At 51.7% G+C, this 19,578-nt stretch overlaps 1 protein-coding gene across 3 annotated transcripts; it reads left to right on the forward strand.

Annotated features, from left to right (window-relative positions):
- The first annotated feature begins 2,188 nt into the window (after positions 1–2,188).
- On the forward strand, positions 2,189–9,883 carry LOC105089228 (G-protein coupled receptor 183). Of its 3 annotated transcripts, none has more exons than XM_064492999.1 (3): positions 2,189–2,343; positions 2,449–2,732; positions 7,408–9,882. In XM_064492999.1, exons 2-3 carry the CDS (start codon positions 2,670–2,672, stop codon positions 8,485–8,487), a joined length of 1,143 nt encoding a protein of 380 aa, XP_064349069.1. In that variant the 5' UTR covers positions 2,189–2,343; positions 2,449–2,669; the 3' UTR covers positions 8,488–9,882. The 3 variants fall into 3 exon arrangements, with proteins under 3 accessions (XP_064349069.1, XP_064349068.1, XP_031321502.1); XM_064492998.1 differs by having other exon boundaries at positions 2,189–2,328; XM_031465642.2 differs by lacking the exon at positions 2,449–2,732 and having other exon boundaries at positions 2,189–2,328; positions 7,408–9,883.
- The last annotated feature ends 9,695 nt before the right edge of the window (positions 9,884–19,578 follow it).

Here is a 19,578-nt window from a genome sequence, read left to right on the forward strand (position 1 = left end):
GATGAATGGATAAAGATGTTGTATATATACACAATGGAATACTACTCAGCCACACAAAAGAATGAAATAATGCCATTCACAGCAACATAGATGGACCTAGAGATTAACATACCAAGTGAAGTCAGACAGAGAAAGACAAATATTCTATGGTATCACTTATATGTGGAATCTCAAAGAATGGCACAAATGAACTTTTTTATAAAATAGAAACAGACTCACAGACATAGAAAACAAACTTATGGTTACCAGGGAGAAAGCAGGGTAGGGAGGGATTAATTAGGAGTTTAGGATTTGCAGATACTAACTACTATATATAAAATAGATAAACAACAAGGTCCTACTGTTTAGCACAGGGAACTACATTCAATATCTCATAATAATCTATAATAATGAAGAATATGAAAAAGAATATACATATATGTCACTGACTCACTATGCTGTACATCAGAAACTAACACAACATTTTAATTAACTATTTTAAAAAATAACAGAAACAGAAGAAAAAAAAAATATCTCTGTCCTCTCTCTGGCTAAAAGCCGGACATAAATTTCCATTTGTAAGGGCATTTCACCCTCCATACGAGGAACACAGCAACGCATTCATCTGAGAGGACTCTAGACTCAGCCCAGAGCCAACAGAGGAATGTGCATAACAAACCTTACTAAACAGCCCTCGTCTTCTGTTTGGTTCCTTCTTACCTCCTCCCTGGATGCTCCACCCCCTGCCTTTTCCCCTGCCTTGTCAGTCTTCACTACTGACCGCTTTGTTAAAAAGCTGAATAAACGCAGGCCTATCCACTTTGGTTCTTCACTTCTTTTCCATGAAGTCTCCTGGGGCCACGTCAAAGTAAAAATTTTAACATCAAACAAGATGCGTGAGCCTCTTCTCCTGTTAATCTGTCTTTTGTCAGTTTAATTGGCAGAGCCCCAGCCACTAACCCCAGGAGGGCAGAGGAAAAGAGTTTTTCGTCCCCTGCACACACACGGATGTATTTTTGGCTTGAAGCTGGCACTCAGTACACACCTGTGAGTGAATCCTGAGGGAACGGTGCGTGGTGGTCTACAACTTCTTGCCCTCTGAGGCCTTCTAGGTCTCTCCTTTTAATGGGAGAATCCTAAATGTCTGGAGGACATCAAGGAAGATTCTCCCAGGCTTTTTGATCTGTGTGTAAGTCAGGCATCTCTGGAAGCCACACTAGTTCTTCCTTCGGGGCTGTGGGAGGGGAGTTTATGCTAAAATTTTCAGCTAAGACACGGCTTCTTTACCAAACTTCTCTCCAACAGATCTGGAGTGTTGGTGGACATCTTTCAGGGCCCGATCTCCACAAGGGAATAATCGGGTTCCACGGCATCGTCAGTGGGAGGCCAGCTGGGGGAGTGTGTTGACCCACATTCTAGACTGGGGAAAACTGCGGCACGTGGGATGCCACGTCAAGGACACACAGCTCCCGGGACCAATGTCTCCGGCCAGGCTGGAGAGCAGGCAGCTGACTGAAGTGCCTTCTCTCAGTGTTCAGAGAGCCCTCGCAAGGAAGCACACACTCCCCGCCCTGGGACAATTTAGGACTGAGGCGCGGTAATCCCAGGATGGGCTTGATGCCTCATGTCGGCCAGCCATGTGGTAGGGGAAGCGTCTCCGGCACATGAGCAGAAGGGCCGGCTGGGGGACACCCTGGTTTCATTTGTCACCCCGCCCGTCCAGTCCCTGCCAAGTGCAGCTCCTGGGAGCGCAGCCCATCAGGGCTGAAGATGGGTTTTCAAGCTCCATTAAAGCACCTTGCCTGGATGACACCCAGGAAGTCCCGAGCCAGCCAAGTCTCTCCTCACTTTCCTGCCCAGCCTGAGCACGTCAGGTCCCCAGATGCCACTTCTTGTTTATTTCGCTCATTGCCCCCCATTGGGGGGAGATGCCAACTGCTTTTGAAGTTCCTGACCCTGGTGGCTTGAGAGTCACATGGTCTAAATCCCAGCCTGTGGGGGGCACAGAAATGGAGCAGAAGGGAAACTGGCTCCTAAAGCGACTTTCCTCCTTGGGGGATGGGGGGACAAGCCGGGGCGGGCAGGCCTGTGGCTCAGTGAGCTCGTCCTGTGGCAGGAAGATCACCTTGGCTGATACCTTGGTGTTTTTTTTCTTTTTTTCTTTTTTTTTTTTCCAGCAGGGCTGGGTGAAGGGAAGAAGAGTGTGAAGTCTAGTGTGGTGAACTGATTCAACTTCTGCAGAGGGGAGGGTGCTGGGGGCACCTTCCATGCTCCGGGGCCACCTGAGGAGGCTGCGGTCGCCGGACGAGGCTCTGCTGGGCTCCCAGTGCATCACCCTTGGTGGGTGAGGTAAGTGGCCCAGAGGTGAGTCTTTTCAGGCAGGAGAAGGGTGTGCCTAGCGGGGCTCGGGGAGAAAGACTCAGATTGTACTGCTCTTTGCACATCCTCTCTTTCTGCTTCTGTTGGCAGAGGGCAGAGCATCCTTACCTGACCTCAGCCCACCAGCCGGGACCTCTGCCCGTCCTGACAGGGCAGAAGGACAGGTCGGGCCAGAAGGACCAAAGGTCAGCGTCACATCACTGAGCAAAACTGCCTGATGGGCCCTGGCTGCCTTCACTGGTTCAGACCTCGTGGCGTACATAACCTTTGGAGCCCTCTGGAAGCCCTGGTGATCATTCATTCTCCCCTACATGGCTGCACTAACTGGTAGCCCCCTAACAGGACCACACCTTGCCCTCCACAATCACAGCTGGGTGAGTCTCAAAAGGCAAATACTCTTGTGAGCTGGAAATGCATCGGTAACTTCCTATTAGGACATAAAAGACTTCAGGGGAGGGAAAATGTCCCTTCTTCCCTCTGGCTTCTTTGGCTGGCCCACTTGTTACAGCAGCAAGAGACAGATTCACAGGAGAAAAACAGACAAAAGCTTAAAAACACGTGTCCATGGGAGAGAGCCAGGAAAACTGAGTAACTTGCTCAAATGACCAAAACCACCACCTTAAAGATATTTTCTTCAGCTAAAGACCACAGAAGATGTTGGGGGTGGGGGAGCCAGTTATGGGAGGTGATCAGGAAAAGCACAGTAAACAAGGGTAATTACGCAGACTTCAGTCGGTGCCTTCTGCATTGACTAGAGTTTCTAGAGACTGAGTCATGCCCCTCTTCCTGGTAGGGGGAGATATCCTTCCAAACAGAAATGTCCGTTACGAAGAGTAACTTTGACTTGGTTTTCAGAGCTTCTCCTGTGCCTGCAGTTTCTTAAAAATAAACAGCTTAAAACAATCCTTAGGCCAAACAGGCATATTTTGGAGTGGCAAATTCTGTTCCCCTACAAGACAAATGGAGGGTCATTTCCCAAGAGCAGAGTGGAATGGGTTGGAGAAATGGGATACTTTGTGCTCGTGGGGGAGAAACCGTGGGGGGTGGGGGGCAGGGTGATGGGTGCAGAAAGGGCGGAGGAGCACACCTTCGGGCAGGTGTGGGCAGAGCCCACAGCGCACAGGCCAGCTGACCGGTCAGGCGCTGGGCAGTTAGTGCCCGTGGTGGGGAAGGGCTGCATCCACATTAATAAGCCAAGGATGCGCTGGGGGGACAGGCCATCAGGTCCGAAGCGTGAGGGCCCCCAGAGCAGCTCCTAGACTCACAGCTGTGACAGCTCCCACCCTCCACTCCTTGGGGTGTAGGTGTAACCTCTTTGTGAGTGCCCTGTGGAGGGGGGACGACGGGGCTCCTAGCTGCATCCAGAACACTTGTTTTGTGCACAATACCCAAAAAGGAAGAAGACTAGAAGAGATCTGTGGGGCCCAGCATTACCGAAGTGGCAGGGCAGAGCCAAGGAGTGTGGGTCACGGGGAGAAGGTACCAGTGTTGTCAGGCACCGCATGAGCACAGGGTTGGGGGGGGGGGGTGGATGCTGCAGAGGCTGGAGGTTCTGGGAAGGAGGTGGTGGTTGGCAGGGCCTCTGGTTGTGCCTGGTGCCCTGCACTGTGGGTTCGTGTGTGGTGAGTCCTGGGGAGGAGGCCCAGAAAAGTCAGAAGAGGGGATGCTTGCCAGGGGGAGGGTCTCTTTAGAAACCAGTCCCATCCCTGTGCCCAGTGACTCCTGAGCCGACAGGGAAAGGGGCACACAATGTTCCAACAGATGTCAAATCACTGCCCTGTGACTGGAAAAGTGATTCTAGCAGCTGAGTTGACCTGTGGCTGGGACCATCCTGACCTAAACCGGCTGCTTGAGACGCCCTCCGCCTCCTACTCAGGGGCACAGAAGCCCCTCCCCACGGCCCCACCTCAGTGCAGCCTGAGGACCAGGTTGTTCAGAGCAGGCAGGAGACCAACTGGGGGCTGTTTCTACAAAGTCTCTGAGCAGATTCACATCTCGGGGCTCAGAGACTCAGAGTCTAGGGCTGCATGGAGGACCATGGTCAAAGCCCCAGGGTGGGGTCGGGGTGTGAAGGGAGCCGCTCCTTCCTCTGCAGAGTCAGCCCCTCCCTAACCCCTGAGCTGGGCAAAGAGCCCCTTCCTGCCCAGTTTTCATTAGCTGTCCCCCCACCTTCCTTTCCTGGAAGCAGCTCAGGGACTGGCGGTGGGGACAGGTGAGACCTGCTTTTCCATTTCTGTCCTCAGGCCCTGGCAAGGGCGGCTTCTCCAGTGCAATTCAAGGGGCACGGGCTTTTTATGTACCTAAGGGCTTGGGGTGCCAGAAAAACAGTCTGCTTGCATAAGCCCAATTTAATAGAAAGAATAATAAAAAAGAAAACAGCAGAAGGGGGATTGCATGCGTTTTAACATGTTTATTACTTACTGGTGCTTTACCAGTCAAGCTTAGAAGAAAGAAATGTATAAACAGTACTAGTAACACCTCCATTTAGCAGTTTTCACTTGCACAGCTTATCTATTCAGTCGGAAGGAAGCCTTCAGATGGTAAAGATTTGGTTCTTTCTCATCTCCTGAATATAACCAGCAGCTGGCGCAGCTCCTGGAAATTTCATGATTACGCCTAGGCTGAAATGAGGCACAACGACAGCAGGCTCCCTGCCAGCCAGTTCCAAACTGGCAAAGGAGAGGACAGCTGTGTCCTGACTCAAGTGAGGCCATGGGGCTCATGGAGCTGGTGCCCTTCAGGCCAGCACCTGACTACAGAAGTTCGCCACCTGGATCTCAGGTCCTGCGTCTGTGAGCTACTGTGGCCCTTGGATAAACCACACACCGGATGTACACCTCAGTGCTCACATGTGCACCACGTGGACAGCCACTCAGGCCTCACCTGCTGCACAAAGAGCCTTGAGTAGGCCCACCCCAGCTCTCTTGTCTCTTTGTGTGGAAACTGAAGGTCAAAGGATGATCAGAATGCAGATGGTAGAAATGGAGGTGTGTAGAGCAAAGGCAGGGCTAGTTTAGCAGACCGGGAAAATGGGCTGGAAAGAGGAAAACATAGACATTTTTGACAGACAACCCAGTAGAAAAAGGGACAAAATCTTTATATACCATAAAGAAGATATATAAATGATCAATAAACCTGTGAGAAGGTGCTTGACGTCAGTAGTCATTAGCCAAATACCAACTGAAACCACAAGAAGATACCCTGCACACCCAACAAAACAGTTCACCCGAAAAAGACTGACCATGCCCAGTGTCCGCGAGGACGAGGCGCCCTGGGGACTCCCGTACACTCTTGGAGTATGAAGAGTGGCTACTTTGGCAAACTGTTTTTCAGGACTACTAAAACAGAGTGTGCAGAACCTGTGACTTGCCAGCCTCACTCCTGGCTAGATCCTCGGCCAAATGTATACTTATGAGCCACCAAAGACACGTGGAAGAATGTGCAGAGCTGAATTTGATATAACGGAAACATTCATCAACAGTAGGATGGATATAGATGGTGATGCATTCATACAAGGAACTATCCCACAGCAACGAGAAGGAACAAACCACAACTACACCCCACAGCACGAGTGAATCTCACAGACTAATGCTGACTCAATGAAGCTGTGCACGTAAGGGTACATACACACATAGTGCTCGATTTCATTGACTTTGTTTCAGAAGCAGGCATACTGACTCGTGATTTTAGAAGTTGGAGATTGATTACCCTGGCGTAGAGGTAGAGGTTGGGGTGGGCAAAGGAGAATTTCTTGGGGAGCTAGTGAGGTGTTTCCTAATCTGGGTGCTAATCACACAGATGTGTTCACTTTTTGAAAATTGTCAAGCTGCCCTTTTATGATTTGTGTGCATTTTTGCACGTATGTGTTAAGAATTTTAAAAGGCTGCAAATTCTTTGACGTTCCTCCAATTGAGAGGTGGGGGCTGTGTCCCCTCCTCTCGATTCTGGGTGAGCTTGTGACTCACTTGTAACGGACTGTGAAAGTGATGATGCCACATTTCTGAGGCCAGGTTGGAAAAGGTGATGGAGTGTTTTCAAATATAGCATTAATAGGAAACTAGGGGTTCAGTAAGGCCAACAGGTCAGGAGACAATTGTCATTGAAAAAGAGACCTTATTACTTATAGACCCAAAGAAGAGGGGCAACACCACATCACAGGGGTCACAGGGGGCAGTCGTGGGGTCAGTCAGGAGACAGAAGGAGAGAAGCAAAATGTGGGCAAGAGCCTTACTGTGGTTTCTATGAGAAGGAACAGGCAAGACAGGGTAAGCAGGCTTAGGACTGGCCAGTTTGAACCTCCTCCGGGAGCTCTGGGACACAGGGGCTGCCCCTGGTACCCGGCCCCAGGGTGGCTCGGGCAGGTAGGTAGGAGTGGTTGGGATGCAACTCTGGAATGGTTGGTTTGTGTTTGAAAAGTGCACTCAAGTAACTGGCTAACCCAAGTAGGGGCAGTCCCTCCAGGGTCAGCCAGGCCCCAAGATGTCACAGCATCAGAATATAGAGAATAAAAAACTAAGAGCCTCTACCTAATTTCTGGGACACTTTCTTTTAGAGCCTCAAGCTGCTGTGTAAGAACAGAGTTATGTTCAGGCCGCCATATTGTGAGGAAGCCCCCATCTCATGAGCAACCCCATGCAGGTGCCTTAGTTGACAGCCTCAGTGGAGGCTCCAGCCAAAAACCACAAACCACAACTCGTCTGACTGAAGTCACCTCCAGATGGTCCCAGCCTCTGCCACTGAGTAACCCGCAACTGTTGATTCTTCCCGGCTGAGGCTCCCAACGTTGGAGAACAGAGAAAAGCCATTCCCACTGTGTTCCGTTCAAAATCTGACTGTAAACATAATAAAGTATATTTTCAGCTGCTAAGGGGGGAGGTGTAATTTGTTACACAGCAACAGTAACTGGAACAGTATGTCACACTTCAAGATAAAGTTTCCTTAAAAAGAAATGTTTCTCATGTGCATGTTGCTTCAGCAAATTATTATTACTATATAGAGGTGTAACCCCACAGATGCAATATTACATCTTAATTTTTTTGTCTCCCCAAGGACCTCTATGACATGGCTTCCAGCACGGCTGGTCCAAACAGGCTCATCCACCATGCCAACTCCTGCCTTCCTCACCACCTACCCCGGGCGGCCAGCGTGACGCTCTCTCTGTTCTACATGGCCCTGTTGGTCTTCAGCGCTCTGGGAAATATCCTTGCCCTTTTCCTTGTCTATCAAAAGGGCAAGAAGATCAACTCAACAGGTGTCTACCTGGTCCACTTGGCAGCGTCCGACCTCCTCTTCACCCTGGTCCTGCCCGGAAAGATCACCTATTACACACTGGACTTCAACTGGCCTTTCGGTGAAGGGCTCTGCAGGCTGATGGCATTCATGTTCTATGTGAACACCCACTCGGGCATCTACCTGATGACGTGCGTGAGCGTAGACCGTTACCTGGCTGTGGTCCGCACCCACCAGTGGCCCCAGCTCCGCGAGGCCGGGAGGGCCAGGCTGGTCTGTGTGGCTGTCTGGGCCCTGGCATCTCTGCAGACGGTGCCCCTGCTCTTGATCCCTTTGACCAAGCTGGTGGCCGGCAGGCTGACCTGCATGGAGTACGACAGTGTGGAGCCGGTGCTCAGGCTGCCCGTCATGATCCTGCTGATCTCTGCCCTGAGCTTCTGCGGGCCGGTGGGCATCATTCTCTTCTGCTACGTGAAGATCACCCTGAAGTTGTGCAGGGAAGCCCGAGACAACCCTCTGACGAGCGGGAAGGGGCACCACCGCAGGGCCTGCCTGCTCACCCTGGTGGTGCTGGTGGCTGTGGTTGCGTGTTTCATCCCCTACCACCTCAACGTCATCCAGTTCATGGTGAGACGGATGCTCCGCCCGCCAACCTGCCCCGAGCAGAGGGCTTTCAAACTGTCCCTTCAGCTCACCGTGTGCCTCATGAACATGAACTGCAGCATTGACCCCATCATCTACTTCTTTGCGTCTACACGTTACAGAAATTGGCTCCTCGGCGTTTTGAAACGCAAAGCATCAGCATCCTCCTCCTCTTCCTGCCCGGGAAGAGCTTCCTCAGAAACACAAAGTATCAACCAGACTGGAGGCTCTGCACCCTTAGAGGAGAATGAGGTCTGACGGATCATGCGCTTTAAGACTGAGTCTCGGTTGGGGGCCTAAAGTTAATACAGTTTGGGGAGTGGTTTCTTTAGGAAAAAGAATACAAAACAATAGATGCAAAATTAGGTGTGGGGTCTTGGATGGTGAGTGAGGAGCCCTAAGGTTTGTGTTGGCTTCAAGGTGAATCCACCTTTAATGTATCCTAGTAAACACCACTGCATCCTTGGCCTCCGGTCTTCCATTTCTTCCCGGAAAAAGAGTATTTTCACAGCAAATGCAGACAAGACCAAAAGAATCGTTGGCTGAGTCCTAGACCCACCATTTAGACAAGGTTTCCAATTTGGGGAGGCAAATTGTTGCAAAGAGCAAAAGTACCCCTCCCCCAAAACAAACTTTCTAAAAGTTGAGAGTTAACATTTACAAAAACGCCAAGGCTTTCCTAAGAAAGTAAAAAAAAAATGCAGGGAGGATGCTCTCCAAGCTATTGTTCTGGCCGCCTCTTCTGTCGGGGAGTGGGAGTGAGGGACTGGTTATTTAGTTTCTAGGAAGAGTCTGAGTGGTGCAGGGAGGACGCGTGGCCGTATGACGTGTGTAAGTGTGCTGAAACCCTTCCCTGCACCCTTCCCCGGCCACTCTCATGGGAGCCCGCAGTCTGTGTCCACACTGGGCCGGGTGGAAAGCTCGCACCCCTACCCTGCCCGCACTAACCCAGCCCTTATCAGAGCACACAGGGGTGGTGGGAAGGGACCTGGCCAGTCCACAGTGTGCAGGGGCTCGAGGACCAGCGCTGCCCTCACCACCAGAGGCCTCCTCCTGGGGAGGGGCCAGGGCTGCTGACCTAACTCCGGACGTTATACAGTCTACTTGACCGTCCTCACAGGCGGTTCTCATCACCTACCTGTCTGCCTTGCACGCCAGGCTCCTCGGATCCAAAGCTGCTTGGGGCTGGTTTGTGCTGAGCACTTGGAAGTAGGAAGGAGGAAGTCGCATCTGGAGGGCATCTGGGAACAAAACAGCACCAGGAAAGAGGACGAGATCAGGAGCTCCAGCAGGAAGCAGCAACAATGGGTGGGCGAGAGCACAGAGCCGAGGGCCCTCTGGTTTCCTGCACGCAGCTGCAGGAGGAGGGGAATGGCTCTCTCTCCAGGCTAGGTGACGATGGGTGTGATTTACAAACAGGAAAACCTGAGTTCTGAGGCTGAACCAGCCGGGGATGCCCCAGGCTCTGAGCATGGACTCCTGAGCTCAGGAGGTCAGCAGGGGAAGCGTCCTGCTGAAGATTCATGTCCACGCCTGAGCCTCATTGTCCTTGTCTGTAAAAACAGAGACTATAATATCTACCACATGGGGTTACTGTGTTGCGGGGGGTGGGGGGTGGTCCATGAATCAACACATGTGTAAATCATTTAAAACTAAAGCAATCATTTAAATGAAAACTGACTGTGGCCTCTGAAGTTTTCTGAGTGGGCTGGCACAACTCATATCAGCAGGGATATACATCTCATTATTACCAGGCCCCTAGGGCAGTGGTTCTCAAAGTGTGGTCCCCACACCAGCAGTGTCAGCACCACCTGGAGACTTGTTAGAAATGCACATTCTCAGGCTGCGCCCCAGACCTGCTGGGCCGGCGCTCTGGGTCTTACCAAGCCCCTGGGGTGGTCCCACTGCCCGCTCAGACTTGAGAACCACTGGCCCTCCTTAGAGACTCTTGTCGGCCTCTCTCTTGCCCACGGTATGAGTTTGCTGGGGCTGCTGTAATAAAGCACCGCCAGCCGAGGGGGGCTGCAGAGGGATTCGAGGAGGTGAGCTGCCCAGCTGGAAGAATGCGCGAGAAGCCGGCGGGGGGCGAAACGCACTTCATTACAGTACAAGCGGGTGGCGCGCGGGCGGGCAGCGGGCGGCGGAGCTTAGCACCTTCTTCTAGTGCAACCAGGTGGCGCACCCGCGCGGCGCACTTGTCCTGCTTCTATCTGTTCTGCCCGCACGTGTGCATTGTTTCTTTGTCCATCCTACTTACAGAATGCTACTAGCGCATGCGTACCTTTACGTCTTTGTTTATAAGGCCTACATAACTGGCGCGTGCGTACATTTACCTGTTACCAGGTGTAAGCTATTGTGAACCTTGGCCTGAGCCCCACGGCCTAGTCACTTAAGGCTGCCACAAGCACCATCAACTGGGTGACTTGAACAACAAAAAACACATTCTCTCACAGTTATGGAAGCTAAAAGTTCAAAATCAAGTTATCGGTAGAGCTGCTTCCATCCAAGACTGTGAGAGAGAATCTGTTCCAGGCTCTCCCAGCTTGTGGCAATTTGGTGGCAGTTGCTGGTGTCCTTGGCTTGTGAAGCATCACCCCATCTCTGCCTCCATCCTCACACGGGCTTCTCCCTGTGTGTCAGTCTTCACGTGGCATTGTCTTCTCCTAAGGACACCAGCCATCTGGGATCAGGCCCACCTACAGACCTCATCTTAACTTGATTACACCTGCAAAGACCCTGTTTCCAATTAAGGTCATAATTATAGGCACCTGGGGTTGGGACTTCATCCTATCATTTTTGGGGACCAAAATCCAACTTCTAACACCCACCCTTTTCTGAACACCCCTCTTTCCAGACACTCTTCTCTGAGTCTCATCCCATCCCTGACCACATCAGAGCCCCAGCACCAAGGTAGGAGTAACAGGGGTCTGTATTAAACACAGTTGGTCAAAACCAAAAAGGTGAACTCTAATGGTTTGTTTTTCAGACTCATGTCAAAATGGAAGCATCAGAGTGACCCCTGAGGGGGTCTCCTCACCCTGTGTGTGGGAGCTTAGTCTGGGGGAAGGTATGGGGCCCAGGCGGCCTTGCAGGGCCAGGCTCTGTAACGAGGTCCCCGAGTCCCACTCCCTCCGTGTGGACAACCAGCTGTGGTGTCAGGGAGAGTCTACCCTTGGGGGGAGGTCTCGTGATAACTTCTAAGAATTTTAATCACTTGACATTTTAAGGAGGAAGAACAGAGTTTCATAAATCAAGTTCGTAGATACCCAAATGTTCCTACGGGCTCTCTGCTCTCTCCAGAAAGCACTTCCCGCTGAGAATCACAGCTTCCTTGGCATCGCCACACACCGCAAGGTAACCACTGTCCAGCTTTCACTACAGTTTTTTTCTCATTCGGCCAAGTGATTGCGTACGGGACAGACAAGGAGGTGGAGGAGGCGTGTGTGAGGCTTGTGGGCAGCCAGGCTCAGGGAGGGGCCGTGCCACCTGCGGGGATCGCAACCCTGGAGGTCAGGTCACACCTCAGGTTACACAAATCCCTCATGACACGGATGCCCTGGTTCCTCTGTAATTGTCAAGATCTGTGGTCTACATCACCTTTCAGCACCCACATTCTCTGACTCCAAGAAGCCCTGGTCTGGGCTCTGTTGCCCTAGTAGCTCTGCAGTGGGACAGGCAGCAGGAGGTGGCCCGTCCCAGGGGGGCGAGGAGCCCGGTGTGTGTGTCCCTATGCCTAATGCTGACCCCTGATGGTACTCCCTTCGGTCAGTTGCATGTAAAGGGTGAAGTGCTAGAAGCTGATGGAGGTGGGATGTTACCAGTCCCAGTAACACTCACTAGCTCAGTCTGCAAGCACCAAGGGCTGCTCACCTGACAGCAGGAGGGAGCAGGGAGTGAGGACAGGGGCTGCGGAAAGGACAGGCTGGGGGCACCCTGCTGCTGTCATAATTTACATTTTGTCTTGGGGCCAGTTTCCTCTTCGCATTCACTTCTTCATTAATTCATACATTTATCAAGTAGGTGGGGCTGGAGGGGTGCCTTCTGGACGGGGACCCACAGGACGTGGGTTCCAGGCCTGCTGGGCCCCAGGCAGCTTCGGTGAGTCACAGGCAGTTCCAGAACCCGGCTTCCAGTGCAAAAGGAAGACATTAGCCAAGACGAGGACTGATCCCTTTCAGCTGTGTGATTTCTGTGCGAGCCCAGTAAGTATCTTTAGCTGTTTTCTTTCTGTGTTCGGTGAAGGTGGCTTGGTCCAATCACCTGTTTCGCCTCTGGCTGGCATCCACTCTCATCTGGGAAGACAGTGGCTGGTGTGAGGCTGGTACCACACAACGTTGGAGAGAAACCTGAACAGAGAGGGGAGGGGAGTACAGGAGGGCAGAGCCAGAGAGACTGACACTGGGGGGACACCCCCTTAGGGGCTGAGGTCAACTGCACTGGACCTCTGATCAGTGCTGTGGGTCCCAGAGGCATATTGATTATTTTGAATTAAAGTTACCTAAGAAAGAGCCGATGCAAGAGCGACACTCTGACCCTCCTGACTCCCTCAAAGCAGGAAATAAATCTCTCCTATGAAAGGTCCATTTCCTACACCTGGAGGTGGAAGGCCACCCTATCGCCAGGGAATTCAGGCTGAGAAGCCTGTATAAGCAGACCTTGTTACCTCTTTAACTGCCTACCCCAAGCCCAAGTTCTGTTCAGAGTCTTCACTAATGAAACAGCCAAAGCCCAAGTTTCTTTGTCCTGTCAATTCCTCACAAATTTATTGTTTCTTTGTCTAAAAAGTATAAAAGCTGCCTGCTTTGGCCACTTTCTAGGACCTGTTTCTATGAGACTTCCCTGCTCATGAATTAAAATTTGTTTCTTCTTCTCCTGTTAACCTGTCTTGTGTCAATTTTATTGGTCCAGCCACCAGAACTCAAGATGTGCAGAAGGGGAGAGTCCCCGTCCCCGACAGTGCCCTTCCTGGGACCTCACTGTGTGAGGCAGACGAGCCGGGAGCTGGGAGCCAGGCTGGCTGCTTCGGGGATGCTGAGCAAGAATCCCTGTCCCCCAGTGTGGCACGGGAACCGGTGACACGCTGGCCCTCATCTGTTCCAGCTCAGTGAGGTCTTGGGGGCCGTCCAGGCAGCAGAATAGGAAATCAGACGCAGAGGCCCCTACGCTTCCTTACTGCTGCCCCTTGGGAGACCTCATTGGCAATTCTCCCAATCTGAATGACTTTCTCACTATTCTTGATCGATGCTACGATAGAAATCCTCTTAGCAGATTCCATGTATGCATCTCAGAGTTGTGCATAAGTCGGGGCCTATCTGTGTGTGTGTGTATGTTTGTTCTGCATTTTACTCAACTTTCCATTATTAATTGACTGACTACAAGTTCCCAGCCTAGGAGAAGAGGGCTTCTGGCCCGTGCCATTTGTATTAAACATACTGGTGCAATATTGTGATTCATAAGAAATATATATTTGGTCACTCAGATGACCATAATTATTTCTCACATATATATATTTGATTTTCATCCACAGCTCCTGGCTCTCAGCTCCTAAAACCCTTGAAATTTCCTAAGAGCTGAGGATGATGTAGGTGTCTTCCACTATGTGAATGTGGTGATTTTTGAAAGCACCTAAGGATGAGGGCTGATTGACAGGAGAACTAACCCTCTGAGGAGAGGGTTGGAACTTTCAGTTCCACTCCCCTGCCCTCCAGAGAGGGGAGAGGGTCTGGTGGTCGACTGAGTCAGCAATTGCCAATGATTTAGTCCATCGTGCCTATATAATGAAGGCCCCATGAAAACCCCAAGAGGCCAGGTTTCGAAGAGCTTCTGGGCTGGTGAACACGTGGAGATTTGGGGAGAGTGGGAATCGGAGACAGCATGGAACCTCTGAGCCCTTTCTTCATACCTTGCCCTGCGCATCCCTTCATCTGGCTGTGGATTCGTTGCATCCTTTAATATCCTTTCAAAATAAATCAGCAATCTAGTGAGCAAATGAGTTTTCCTGAATTCTGTGAGCTGTTCTTGCAAATTAATTGAAACCGAGGAGGAGGTGGTGGGAACTTCTGATTCGCAGCCAGTCGGTCATATCCTGGGCCTGGCACCTGGCATCTGAAGTTGGGGAGGGGGGCGTCTTGTGAGACTGAGAAGCTCTCCTGTGGAATGTGTCTCTGGGGAGATGGTGTCAGAATTGAGTTGAATTCTTGGACACCCTGCTGGCATCTAAGAATTGCCTCCCCACACAGGACTGAATCTGGTCCAGGAACCCTTCAGGGCGGCCACTCCCCCAGAGGGCAGAGACTGTATTCTGTTAATACTGAGAGTACTTGTCGGACCTGCGGGGGAAGGCACACAAGGGAAGCCAGGGCAGAGCAGTGGCGCCAACCTTACCCACAGGATAATTACAGTTATTTCAGCCCTCGGTACATGAGGCAGAGGGTCACTGGCATTCAAATAGTCATTGACATTTGTAGAGTCACTGGTTACTGTGAGCATCACTTGGCCAGCATTCTGGGAGGGGCCCCTGGAGGGCTGGGGCTTGTTCTGAAATGCTGCATCCTGCCCTGTGGGGTGCTGGCCACAGCCCCCAAGTCCCAGGAACCAGCCCCTCCCTCAGCCCTCAGTCCCAGCAGGTCTGTGTCCTGCACCTGAGGCGCCTGCTTCTTGACCTCCGTGTGACTAGGCTGGGGGCATACGTGGGACCAAAGTGGATTAATTCCCACTCAAACCATAAGCCCCACCAGACGTCACAGTCCAGCACTCCTGGTCTGGTGCTCTGAGGATGGTGCCACCTGGTCTGGTGCCACCAGCTCTGGACAGGAGGGGTAAGGTTTGGGACCATGAATCCAGGAATCTCCTGGAAAGTGTCTGAATCCATAGGTAAGTCCTGAGGAAATGCTCCCCTAGGCTCTACCAGGAGCTTGGCCGGAAGTGTCTCCACCATGAAATGAGGGGAGCAGAGTAAGGAGTCCCCTAAGGATGCATGTTCCCCCTGGTTCTAATGCCTCGTGGCTGCAGCCACATTCCACCAGCCTGAGGCCCTGGGGCTCTCCCAACATGGATGCACTAGGCCCTCGGAGTGTGAACCCCTGGAAGAAGTCTGCAAGCCCTAAGGAGAGGATGTGAGATTTCTTTGAAGGGTTTCAGCTTTTTACTGAATGTTTCATAATAGAGCACAGTACTGCTGGTAGGTTTCCTCTAACCTTCTAGGTTCTTCTGGATGGTCTAAGAATTAAATTGACATGAGATAGAAATTTTAGATTTGTACGTATGGGAATCCTACCTACATGAGATGGTCAGAGACCCCACACACATGAGAGGTTCAGAGACAGAAAGGTAAAATGAGGTCTGTAGCCCATCCTGATCTAGGGAACAGGGTAGGGGCCTGGGGCTTCCAAGGACAGGAGGGTCGCTCACAGGATGACAAGGAGAAGAGCTGATGTTGGGTAATTAGATGTTTGCCCTGATGTACTGATGGGGCCACTTTAGATAAAATTTCCCTCTGGTGAAACTATTTCCTGGGAAAAATCCCCAATTTAACTTCTTCTAGGTAGTTAGGGGAAGGGTAACAGTTTTGCTTGAACCCACAGGGTCTCCTGCCTTTAGTTCAAAATAGTCATGCAATAGTGGCATGTTTTGGGGAGGCTCATTCTCAGCCCTGACACTGCGTATAGCATCTACGCCAGGTATTTAAAACGGCAGTGAAACGGGCGCCCACTCGCCCCGCGCCGTCTCCCATGTGTCCACCTCCCTCCTCTGCCCAAAGCAACAGTATCCTCAAATCTGTTTTGATCATTTTGGAGTGGTTTTGAGCTCCAGATTTTAAAATTCCATAAATATTTAAAACAGCCCCTCATACAACCAGAAACCAGAGGTTGGGAGTCGGTGTTGGGTTTTCTTTCTTATTCTGCCCACACTGGGGCCCGTCTCTCCCCGGCGAGTCTGCTTTGCTGGGGGGGCTGGCTTTTCTGATTATTTGCTTGACTGTTTTGCTTTCCTCCTTTATTCAGGTCCTTGAGGCAGGTATTGATGTCACATTTATCTCTGTGCAGATTTAAACCTGACAGGGCCCAGCCTGCTGAAAAGGGAACCCTGACCCACCACACCCACTGGAGGGTAGGGGGCAGATTCCACGTTTTGAAAAGACCTCTGACCCTGTAGCTTGGTGCATCCAAAAGGCTGGGGTCAGTCATAGGCGGCAGAAATCGAGGTTTTGCGGCATCTGCACAGAAGTACTACTGGGCTGAGCCACGCCCAGATACATCAGCACACGGTCTTACAACACCCCCTCCCCCGACTCTAAGGACAGCAAAAGAGCAAAACTGACCACAGTCCCCTGTGAAGAAATGAAATGACAATCCTGTAGGACAGAAAAGTCAGCCACCTGGGCTGGGCTCCCCCGCTCCTCATCAGGGGGCTCAGCACACTGCTGCAGGGTCAGGGGGACCAGACGAGGCCGAGGAGCACCAAGCTGGGACCCCCTTTCCCACCACAACACAGGCCTTCTGACAAGTCCTCCCCTTTACCTTCGGCCTGGAGCGAGGGGCACGCTTTCACAGGGACTACCTGACAGCCACAATCCTCGTACTCAAGGACTAAGTTCAGAATAAGGGCTTTACAACAGAGGCTCTCGGGGCTGGCGCCACAGGAACCCAGGGCCTCCAGTTAAAAACCCCCAAAGTATCAAAGCCAATCTGCCCTATAGGTTCTACCTGGCCACCTTTGAAAAGGGGACTTGTCCTTAGTGCCAGTTTAGTCTCACAGGGGACACTGCATGGCCACCAACACTCACAGACAGTCTTGGGTTGACAGCCTGAACTTGAATGTCTGCAGGATCAGGAGAGGGGCTGCAGTTTCTCAGAGCATGTTGGGAGTTGGGAGCAGACTGGGAGGGCTGGGGGGACCTGTCTCTGGACACATTTAGTGGTTTGGGAAGACGACTTTGACCCCTCGGGAGGAATCCTGGCCTTGGGCAACAAGAGAGGGTTTCCCCACATCTGTCAGAGGTTTCCCTCTCTGTGCAGATAGCACGGCGGCCAGCACCAGAGAGGAGACCTGGGGCCCTGCGACTGGTCACAGCTGGGAGGAGTGGGGCAGGAGGCAGGCTATCAGGACAGTCCCCAAGGGGAAGTCTGGAGGTGGAACACCTGGAACTTTCCTTCTCTCCTCCCACTGCCCATGCAGGTTGCAAGGGGGCTGGAATTCCCCAGCCAGACGCCGGAGCCCAGGTCCAGAGCAGCCAGAGGGGGAGATGCTAACTGTGACCCAATTCCAGGAGCAGCCCTGGGCAGGGGCCGAGGGGCCGGAGCACAGGCGCTCAAATTCCCCCAAAATGTTTACTTTCTAATTCCAAACTCAGTCTAGGTTTATGAATCAGGACTTCAGAGGCAGGCTTTCCCTTATTTGGGAATGAGGGGGGTTGCAGTTCACTGTAGATAATTTTTTCCTTCTTCCTCTTATTTTACAATATGGAATCTGCTCACTTAAAAATTAGGCCCCATCTTTTACCATCTCTCCTAGACCTTAGGAAACCAAAGCAAATGGCTCGCTGATGCCCTCCTCTGGTTTGCATCCTCAGGCATGGAACACGAAAGGTTTTCCTTTAGGGGGGGTCCCATGAGCCTGGAAGATTCCAGGTGTCCTGACAAGACCTGTGGGTGTTCTGAGGAACTCACACTCCTGTGGTGGGTGCAGTTTGTGTCAAACGTGCAGGAAGCAAGAGCGGGTCAAGGGTAGTAAGGCAGTAAGGCACAGAAGGGCATCCGAGAGTGAAGTCAGACACGTGGGAGGTGGGTGGGGGGACAGGGATGTCCTAGACGGTGGTGAAGAATGAAGGGAGACAGTAGCCTGGAAGCTGTAGGAAAAGGATGGACAACAACGGGTCACCATGGGGAAGGTGGCACCTTGGCAGCTGTAAGGAACTGGAAAAGAGGTGAAGGAGGCCAGGACAAACTGGAGGGGTCTCCCAGCTCCACTACCGTAGGTGCCTGTCCGGAGGTCGCACCACCTGTACAGACCTCAGTTTCCATTAAAGGACTGGACAGAGGATCACAAGGCTCCTTCCAGCCAGACAAGGCGCTCTCATTTAGGAGCACATCTTGACCAGAAAACAAATGAAGTTGGGGTGGTGAATCCTTTTCAATGTTGCGATCCCTACGGTGGGGCCTTTGCCTCATCCTCTCCCCATCCTCTAGGAGAGGAGCAGTGAAAGGAATCAACTGAGGATTTTACCTCTGGTTTGGTTTCGCTTTGCTGGGTGCTGTCTGGAGGGGAGAAGGAATGTGGGAGATGGTGTGTCTGTGGATACAGTGGCTTGTCCCTGTGACCTTGTGCACTAGAAGCACAGAGGGTGGGTTTGGATTTGCCTCAGATGATAAATAAATCCTTAATCTCGGGCCATCCTGTCTGGGCCCCACCAGTGAACGCAGTTGAGGATGTCCTCAGTACTGTCAACAGTCCTTACAACTCGAGGTGGGAGCCTGTGCTTGGGACCAGCTGGACCCCCAGAAAGTCACCTCCACCCCCATTCTGAGCAATTGATGGCCCTAACAAGACTCAGGACAGGGCCTCGCAGGGCCAGTCCTACTTACAGGAACAAAAGGGCTTCTCTCACTTCAAAAAAAACACCCAAATCTTCCGAAGAAAGATGAACAGTCTGGCAATTTTTTGTTTTGTACAGCCTAGAACAAAGTTTTATTGAGGTAAGTCTAATAAAAAATACCAAAAGGTAAAATAAAACACATTAAAAACTTTTTTGTAAGTATCACGCGTGTCTAAGTTTGCATCAGATTGAAACACTTCTGCTTGCTTTGCAGAACACAATAGTTGCACAGTTTCCTTAAATCTTAATAGTCACCCGCTTTAGATCTTTTCAGGTTTGTCCACTCCAACCTCCACCTCCTCTCCCTGATGGGGTCCTCTGCAGTCGACGCTGCCCCACGCTGCCATCCCGATAACCCCCGGGGCCAGGGGGAACCTGCTTGCGGAGGGGCTGGCCCTGCAGCTGGGGCGGGCAAGGTGTTTACTCTTCTGTTCTCCCCTCTGGGTAGGCCCCGTACTCCTCCTGGAAGCCCACTCTTCTCTTTGCTTTCTCTTTGTCCCAGTTTTACTTACAGCCTGAATGGCTAACTGGATATCCTAAACACAATTAACTCCAGTTAAGTTTCACAGAGTATTCCAGTACCTCGAATCGGTATCCAATTATGATGATTTTTCAATGGAAGTGTGGAGTAGCTGGGGAAAAGCCCTTGGACTGGAAGGGGCTGGAACAAGTAGAGGAGGATTTAGTTCCCTGTTTCTCCCTCATCACCTGGGCCTGGCCAACACTGTGTGCAGCAGATATGAGCTGCTCACCCC

The sequence above is a fragment of the Camelus dromedarius genome, chromosome 13 (genome assembly GCF_036321535.1).
Source record: "Camelus dromedarius isolate mCamDro1 chromosome 13, mCamDro1.pat, whole genome shotgun sequence".
Taxonomy (NCBI): domain Eukaryota; kingdom Metazoa; phylum Chordata; class Mammalia; order Artiodactyla; family Camelidae; genus Camelus; species Camelus dromedarius.

Excerpts from the sequence above, each read along its gene's own strand:
- LOC105089228 (XM_064492999.1), top strand. The coding sequence starts at position 2,670 with ATGGCTGCACTAACTGGTAGCCCCCTAACAGGACCACACCTTGCCCTC. Across the intron at positions 2,733-7,407 it reads CCCTCCACAATCACAGCTGG|GACCTCTATGACATGGCTTC; the intron begins GTGAGTCTCAAA and ends TGTCTCCCCAAG.